This window comes from Cyclopterus lumpus, chromosome 1, assembly GCF_009769545.1.
Source record: "Cyclopterus lumpus isolate fCycLum1 chromosome 1, fCycLum1.pri, whole genome shotgun sequence".
NCBI classification, from domain to species: domain Eukaryota; kingdom Metazoa; phylum Chordata; class Actinopteri; order Perciformes; family Cyclopteridae; genus Cyclopterus; species Cyclopterus lumpus.
In genome coordinates, this window is record NC_046966.1 from 11,760,523 (window position 1) to 11,769,908 (window position 9,386).

A 9,386-nucleotide genomic window follows, 5' to 3' on the forward strand; every position below is an offset into this window, starting at 1 on the left:
CATTAAATGTGCACACACTTCAATGTGCATGTACCAACACAGTCTACCCTCTGTGCCAAAGCATGCTTCATTAGATAGTGGCCAGACATCCGATAGCCAAGTTGTGAATGACAAATACCGTAAGAGTGCCCTGCACTACTCTGCAGTTTTAGGGGGGACATTTTGAAGCATTTTATAAAACTTCTTGTACATTTTGTAGTGGCATTTAGATGATTATTTTGTTTATTTATATTATATTTGTATTACTTTCTTGTTTAATCATCAAATAATAAAAAGACAAATATCACTCTTTTTGGTCTATTTTATAAACAATTGAGTTTAACACCTTGTTTTGTCTCAGAAGGGCCCTTATTGGCTTGTTTGGTTTACTTAAGGTCCAAGTGTCTGCGTGAAAAGGTGGCAGACATTTATGTCACATGAATTTGGGGGAAACAGCACTATATATTACCTTTTATTCAACCAGGTAAAATCAATTGAGAACCAATTCTCATTTACAATGATGACTTGGCCAAGAGGCAGTAGCACAGTCCAGACAAGTGACACAAAGAGCACGGACGCAATACAGTATGACAAACACATGAGAAAATGGCTAAAAAAACATAGGTAAATTAATAAACACTATGTACAACAACAAAAAAGGCAGATTACTGGATGCTCTTTGTAAAAATGGAAGAGAGAGAGAGAAGTACAATCATTGACTGAAGTACAATCATTGATTGTTTTCTATGTATTTTTATTTTGCCCTATTCTATTTATCTAATTGTATTCTATTATAAATGGGTTTTTTATGCATTTTATGACATTTTTTTCCTTCATTATAATAAACAATTTAAATTGCCTTCATGTGTAAAAGGTGCCATACCAATAAAGTTGTCTCACCTTAAGTTACTTATACTTTTAGATCTTCCGATGATAAACCCACATGGGATGATTTTTTTTGTTCATTTCTGGACTGTAGATATACAGTGAGGACATTGAAATTACAGCACTCATTTTTTATAATGTATTTAGAATAAATACAATTATTGTTGGAATCCTCATAATTATGTAATTTTCTATCGTGACATATTATCTATTCGTCTGGATTTAAAATTATGCATTTCTTGGTGAAATGACAGCTCGGCGCTCATCAGTTTACTTTATGCTTTGAATCCCAGGCAACAGGAAGACAGTGAGTTCAGGTGAGATAGTAGTCTTATATAGTATAGTCAGTTGCTTAGTGATTTATATATATAACAACCTTAATGGAGAAAGAGAGCCAGCAAAGAAAGTCATGATTACGCTCCACCTCCTAACCGTCAAAACCTACATGAAAAAGAGAGATTTGCAGTTAGACTTGCAGCTGACAGATATAGACAACAGAAAGGAGGGAGAGATAGCAGAGGAGGAATGGAGAAAAGGGGGCAGCTTCAAGAACCCTGTAACACGGAGCGGACTGTAACTGGGCCTGAGTATCCTGGTGAGCTGGGCTTTGACTTTCTGTTAGCTCAGCTTAAGATGGTCATGTAAAGACTAACAAGTTTTTAAAAAAGGGAGGAATTACACTGTTGTTGCTACCTCTGACAATCGGCATCAGATCAAAGTACTTGATGGCTGTTACACAGGCTGTGCTCCCCTCCTTCAGCTCCTTCTCCAACCTCATTCAATCCTGTGGCAATATGAAAGTAAGTATCGGGTTGACACCAGTTGTTTGATTCCTACACAGTGACAGAAAAAAGTGTAGTGCTTCCTATTGTATGGTCTATATTATTGTGCTGGTAATTTTTCCATTCCGCAGATAGATTATCAATGATTTCACTTAATATTTACTTGACAAATGTGTCAGTCTTGCACTATAATGCTGAGCTGCCAAATAACTGGAGACAAATATGGTGGTTGAATGCACTTATTGTAAGTTGTTTTTGATCAAATGATCTGCTAATGTCATTTTTAAAAAGCAATGTAGTGAATAATCCAAAGCTCTGCATATCTTGCATGCCCATGTGTGAAAGAGTTACTGGTGCTGTCCTCCCTGGCCGCAATGATTTTCCCGTCAAATTTGAAATTTTGTACTAAAAACTAAAATTGAAAGATTAAGACAGACCGCTCAAGCCTGATATATTAGCTTCTGCTGATCTCTTGACAGCCAGTATGGACAGAAAATCAATTGCAAACACTAGTCACACTTTCAATGTATTTATATAAAGGTATTTATGTTACATTTTGTCTTAAAAAGTTAGGAAAACAATGAATGATCCCTGTCACCTCAACCCAGTGAGGCATACAGCTAATTAATTAAACACCAAAAAGTCAGATGGGTGCATCCTACTTTAACTTTAAAAGCAATGTGGAGGAATATCCTTTTCACAAAATGTTTTGCTTGGTGATCATCACTTCTCAATGCTCTCCAACAACATCTAGGTGTGGAAGTCTGAGGCTGACTCTCTCCTTCCAGACTCTCTCGGCAACAAACCGTCACCAAGCAGCCCTGAGCAACTGCAGGTCTCTCAACAGATGACAGAGGAGCTCCTGGATGACGACAGCCAGGCATCCTGGGACATTGAGTTCCTGCTGTCTGATTGGAGCAGCCCATCGCCCGACCTCAACCCATCTCTGGACAAGAATGATCAACGGCTCCCACAGTTAGACCCAAACACAGCATACCAAGAGGTGGACATGTTTAAGGACCAACCTGGACAAGAGCATATGCAGATGAGCACTGGCTGCCTCATGGCGGAGCTCCTGTCCCCAGCTGAAACCACAACGCCAGTCCAGCCAGAGATGCACCACCATGGTTATAAAGACGACCATACAGGTCGGACTTCATTTCCCAATCCACCTCATGTAGATCAGTTTGGCTTCCCTCAAGGAGGCAGTTACGAGAGGCACAACAGAGGAAACTTCACTAAAATCTCATCGTGGGACTTTAACCCTTACTATCCCCACCAACACCCCTCCATGGGGACCTTCCCCGAGAGCAGGTTCATACCACTTCAAGCTGTGACCCCTGAGCCTCGACACTACAGCTACATGCCCCACTTTAACCACAATGCCAACCATTTCTGTGAATACCCCCACAGCCAGACCAGTAGTCATCTGCATCTTCACCAGCAGTCAATGCTGGTGGTTCCACAGCTGCCCCCTGGTGGGATGGAGGGGAAACGTAGTCGAAGGGCGACAGGGAAAAAGAGGCCCGCCATCCACAGCTGTGAATACCCTAGCTGCAGCAAGACCTACACCAAGAGCTCGCACCTCAAGGCTCACCTCCGCACCCACACAGGTACAACAAATTGACTCTGCCTCAGGAACGACTGAATGGTCTGTCAGAATAAGTCTCAATATATGATTTAATGTATTTGTTTCTTAAGTATAATGTATTGTATTGTCTACTCTTCAGGGGAAAAGCCTTATCAATGTTCATGGGAGGGCTGCAACTGGAAATTTGCCCGCTCAGATGAACTGACGCGTCACTACCGCAAGCACACGGGCCAAAAACCCTACGAGTGTCTGCTGTGTCAGAGGGCCTTCTCCCGCTCCGACCACCTAGCTCTGCACATGAAGAGACACACTTGATGCACTTGCGCCATGAGAACCGACAACACCAACAGTGGTAGGATGGCATCACAAATCACTGTGTGAAGGCTGCCTGAGGGGAGTTGTTTGATTTGGTTGAGCGGTTTTTTATTCACTTTAGACGACAAATGAGACCAATTCAATTCAGAAGCCTTCCACATATGAAATTCTTAATTTTTTTAATAAAATGATTGATTAGTGACCAAGTTACCATTAGGTAATGACATGAAGACATGTTTTAACCACAAAATGATTTGTATATGCTCAGTACAACCCAAATACATGCATTTGCAAGTGTTTTACATAGTTGCTTGGAATTGTTTGGAAGTAGTGACCATATGACAAATTATATGATATACTAACGGACATTTTGTGGGTGAAGTATTTCTTTAACCAATTACTTTTAAGAGTACTCCGCTGATGACGACGTACTCCGAAAACATTGTGTAACTAAAAAATAAGTTTCAAAATCGATGGAGCAGAACCAGAGATATGTCATCTACATTACCCATAATGCAGTTCGGCCATTAACAGTTATTTTGGAGATTCTGGTGTGTTATGCTAAGAGCAACTAGTGTAGCGATGAGGAGCCGACTGTAGAGGTCTGGTAAGATCCCTTTGTTTCTAACTCCTCACCTCAAATTATTTTTATTTTCAAACTTGCAGTTTTCAGATCTGACCAACACTGAATTAAGGGACATCATTTAAGGCCATTCATCAGACTTCACACATGCTCCCTCTGGAGCAACAGAAGGCTTTATACATTTCTCACATGCAGTGTTACTCCCCAATAAGGGCCTCTTAGACGAACACTGTACACACTGTGGACATGTAGGCATCAAACATTAACACTAACAAAAGATCTACCAAAAATGTGTGTAATATGGGTTATAATACAATACACAGTAGTATATCCTGTTGGATCTCATGGTGCACTGAACAAAGACTGCTTAGTAGCCATGTTTAGCTGTATTAATGGTGACGTAATCTGATATCTTTGTCTGATTTCGCTAATAACTTTTGTTGATTTTAATATTGATTGTAGAATACAAACAAACAAACAAACCATGAAGTATGTTAAACCATGCGATTATACAGTGAATCCGAGATTATGCATTTTAGTCACCTACTTTTATGTTTATCTGTTTGGGGTTTTTTTTATTTAAGAAACTGTAAATAATCCGTATTTTTCTCAGTTGTTTATATAATCTAAATATGCAAGCAACATATTTATTAAAGTAAGAAGATAGGCTACTATTTTATTGTACAGTGATTTTTTTTTAATCAAAGGATTGTTAAAATCTTTTAATTATTGTTTTCATTATCATAATTCTAATAAAGACCTCTAAAGCTGTAAAACTGTCTCAGTGTGACGTGATGTATTCAGGCCGCTGATCTTAACAATAATATTAACATGATTTCATTTACTCAACGTTTTAAGGGATTTACAAAAACATGTATTTGTCCTGCATTAAGCAGAATATATTATGTATCCAAAGAATACATCTGGAACATGATTAGAGAACCAGTTATTCCTAAGTAATGCCAGCCTGTGGCCTTTAGGTGGCAGTCCTCTGCTATGGTATCAGCCTTAAAGCCTGCAGGCTGGCATCAGCGGGATGTTGATAGTTGTGTGTCTAATCTGGGTGAGGTCAGGACGAGAATTTACTTATGTAACTCAGCACTCACTGATTCGTCCTGATTATGTCAGATGAGGCCGTCACCACATTATGAAGCTCCCTCTCTTTCGCATACACTTTCACAGACTTGTACACCCTCAGGAAAGAGAAACAAAAAAACGCAAACACAATTACTCAACATTTGTAACACTGAAAATGAGTTTGCATGTGTTGTCAACATAGTTAGAATAACTACATGTAACTTTCTTTGAGTTTTGTTTACATTCAACAGTCATTTCAGTTGCACAAAACATGTCAAGTGAAACATTAAAACGTGTCAATTACAGTATATAGAACATACAAAAGGAAACTGCTTATTGAGGTCAGAGTTACTTTTTGTGTAGGAGATATACTTTGGAGAGCACACACTTGTTTTAATCCAAAAGATGAATTGCATCCTGTTGTATTTATATTAATATTACTGCAAGGGAAGCAAGTGGGAAATTTGTTTGTAGTTTTGAGTATATCGGCTTTGAAGGGGCAGTGATTTTACAAAGCCCCACTATACTCAAGTGCTGCATACTCTTATACTATGTTCACACTACGAGTAACTCAGCAACAGACCTCAATCCACTTTCAATAGAAGCCCTTAACATTAAGAATCAGGTTTTACAGCAATAGATTGTAAAAGGTCCGAGCAGGTTAAATGGTTTAATAGGACTTATTTATTACTTGGCCCAAATGAAGACGAGGACCTAGCCAGTGGTTTGGAATTGTAGCGATTTAATATATATTTGGAACACCAATAAGCTCCATTTAAGTTCCCTCTTTGGTGCAACTATCGAGGCTATGATTGGCTTCTTAAACCTGCTCATACAAGATGGCCTGATAGCAAACGAGCCCCCGCTGTGCATGCACATCACAAACACATTAGTGCCAAATATACCCACATGAAGTATTCCTGATTATTAAAGTGCTGCAGACACTCATTGGCCATTAAAAACCTGTTCTCCACCGAGGCTGTGCTCACATAGCACGATGTTACACATCAGCAGATAGATCCACGGCACTTCCCTGATAGAGTTTATTTTAGTGCAGCTTTCAAGAGTAAGTGATTTGGGATTTAGAGTTGACACGAGGACAGAGGCAGAGTTCTGATCTACAGGTCTGCTGTGCCAAACGAGGACAGAGGCAGAGTTCTGTCAAGAACAAACAAACTCTTTCTACTTCCACTTTCTAGTTCCACCTTCCCTGTTTATATCATGTTATACTTTAGAGCGGGTATTATGCAGGCTGTATGCATTCATGGGAATACTCAAGCGTAAACAGTTTGCAAAACAAGCGCTGAAGCATGAACAAGGCATGAATTATTAAGCTCTGTTGCGATTTTTGAGTTTGTCTTTTTGTCTGAGCAGCTAAAGAGGTCAAAGGTGAAACATGTAATTATTGTAATCTTTGTGACCAGGCCCAGGCTTAACATCTGAATACCATGTGCTATATGCACTGGGTTTCTTTCAGCACTTCACAGCTGCTTTATAGATTTATAATTATTTGTTATTATTATTCTATATTTTTTTCAAATTATGAAAGGAAACATCGCAATTAAAAAAAAAATAAAAAATTGATTGTTTTATATAACAGAAAGCATCATATACAGTGGGGAGAAACATGTTTCCTCAACGCGGAAAACAGATTAACTGAAGGAGCTGAAGGAAGATTTACTGGGAAAAGATGTGAAATATATGACATTAAGCCTCAATATATAAACAGTGATGAAAGCTATAGAAGGAAAAAAACCTTCAGCTACCTGAACATTATTGTCAAATCTATGCAAACATTGCCATTCGATTCTTTTCAAACATGGTATTGTTTCCTCTTCCTGCAGGCAGACACTGTAACATCCAGTGTACGGTAACACTGTGTGAACTCAGCAGAACAACAGTGTTACTGAGAAAAAGACGGGACACCTTTGACACAGCAGAGCAGCTTCTGTTCAGAAAACACACTATTAGACACCATTCAACCTGTTTTGTATATTTCAGGAGCTCTGCCTCTCCAGTGAGCATCTGTAAATGTTTTTTCTCTGCATTATTAAACCCTGCTACTTCAGGACAGCACTGATACCAGCCTTCAAACTGAGATATCTATCCACAGCATGTACCATCTACATTTGTATTATACAGAGATTACGCATTCATGACCAGAGTTGAACTGACAACCCTTCATGTGGCAGCAACGGTAATGATTTCTAGATGCAGATAAACTCGGCCAGCATAGCAAGTGTCTGTTCTCCCTCCTACAAAAGTCATCACAAAGCTAATGCAACATGGAGTAACTTTGTATTGGTGTGTGTAATTATTGACCGGACTGTTTGCGATTACACAACCTCACAAAATGAGAGTCTTGGTCTGACGGCCAAAAGCAAAATGAGGATTAGTCGTAAAAGCTGCCGCAGTGCTGAGACCGTTGAGAGGGACTGTGAGTCCAAGTGGATCGAGGGATGTAAAAAGACGGGGAGGGGGGGGCTACGACACCTTTTATGTGGATGTCTAATCAAGACTGAACATACACATAAAAGATGGGAAAATGTTTGATTAAAATACTGCTGTTGATTCCACAGCATGTTGTTAGCCTTATGTATATTGTTAAAGAAGCCGTCTGTGCAGGCTGTTATGACTGTTGGTAATTCACTGACTGTATAGAGATCAATCTTACAGTGATAATCAACTATTTAATTGCATTTAAAAAGAGGTGAGCCCAACCCTTTATATCTATCCAAAGCACTGGAAGTCAATTAATCTCATCTTAAGTTTTCAAGGTTTAAACTCACATACACAGATCGTTGCTTTCATATGTTGCACAATAGTTACATAATCCAAGATAGAGATTGGCCCAATTGTAGTTGATAAATGTCTCAGCATCAACCTTCAGCACATGTGGTTAGGATCCAGGAGTCATGGAGGGTCATAGTTGATATTCAACGGTGAGTCAAGTCAAGTCTGTAAGTAAAAAGGTAAAAACAAACTGGACCAGGAAGATTATGTATATCGGTCCACAACTTTGGTCCAGACTAAAATATCTAAATTATGGATTGTCTCGATATTTCGTACAGGATTACATATTTAGCAAAATATGATCCTTTCTCCAGCACCACCAGCAAGTTCACATGTTTAGTTTTTAGTCAAATGTCAGTTGTTCCCTCTGGATGACTGACTTTGGTGACTCCCTGATTCTTCATCTAGCGCCATCATCAGATCAACATTTTAATTTGTCCAATACTTTGATTTAACAACCTGCAAAAATATTCCCATCAGCCTCAGTTAAACAGGTGCTGAACATGGGAAACATTATACCAGCTTATTGTGAGCTTGTTGGAATGCTGATGTTGCAAATTGCTGCTGCGTGACATGTTACTAATCAAAGTTGAACTGGCCTCACCTTTTTTATAGGCGCTAGCATTTCTAGGAAAATACTTTCCAAAAAAAAGATCACCTGGAAACCAGGAGGCAGGGACTGAAATCAAAATGTTTAATTTAATCTAATTGGTTGGCAGGTCCTTCATCTGAACCTCAGGACAGCAGTTCAGTTTTCTTTTCACAGAATTTCACCCCAACCTCTTCCCTGAGTATGTGCAAACTACTGCATGGTGAGCCATGAAGCAACAAGGTTGAAACTGTTCTGCCGAGGTCATAGAAACAGCTCAATAGTGACATTGATGTTACTACTACATGAATTAATAAGTGAGACGTTGCTGGTTTTCTCACTAAGAGATTAGTGAGATTGACACAGAGACAGAGAGTCCTATGTTAAGCATTTCCATGTGCAGGGAGGAAGTATCACTGTCCTGCAGATAGAACAATGTTCCTTTTTACAGAGCAACCTCACCCCAACTGAACTTCCAGCAACGCACAGTCCTCACATGCTCTCCCTCTTTCTGAGTATTGCATAACAACAGCTCTGTTTTCCATTCACACTATCAACTGGTTTTCAAATGACTCACTCTCTCGGTGTGGGCTCTTTACATTCTTAATCTCCAACACATGGTTATAAAATGTATACATTAATTTACAGGCGCAGTAAAACAGTGATACGCTTTTTTTGTTCTTACACAGTGAGTGAGGCCCTCCATCTCTGAAAAAGGAGAAAACACACAGAGTGAGTGACATTAAACATCCTCACGTTTGTTCTTTGAAAGAGGCAGCTGGTGTCTGATAA

At 39.3% G+C, this 9,386-nt stretch overlaps 1 protein-coding gene across 11 annotated transcripts; it reads left to right on the forward strand.

Annotated features, from left to right (window-relative positions):
• Nucleotides 1-1,263: 1,263 nt before the first annotated feature.
• On the forward strand, nucleotides 1,264-4,911 carry klf1 (Kruppel-like factor 1 (erythroid)). Of its 11 annotated transcripts, none has more exons than XM_034534273.1 (4): nucleotides 1,264-1,459; nucleotides 1,605-1,664; nucleotides 2,435-3,259; nucleotides 3,377-4,911. In XM_034534273.1, exons 1-4 carry the CDS (start codon nucleotides 1,390-1,392, stop codon nucleotides 3,550-3,552), a joined length of 1,131 nt encoding a protein of 376 aa, XP_034390164.1. In that variant the 5' UTR covers nucleotides 1,264-1,389; the 3' UTR covers nucleotides 3,553-4,911. The 11 variants fall into 11 exon arrangements, with proteins under 11 accessions (XP_034390164.1, XP_034390184.1, XP_034390203.1 ...); XM_034534312.1 differs by having other exon boundaries at nucleotides 1,323-1,459; nucleotides 1,625-1,664; nucleotides 2,401-3,259; XM_034534355.1 differs by having other exon boundaries at nucleotides 1,323-1,459; nucleotides 1,625-1,664.
• The last annotated feature ends 4,475 nt before the right edge of the window (nucleotides 4,912-9,386 follow it).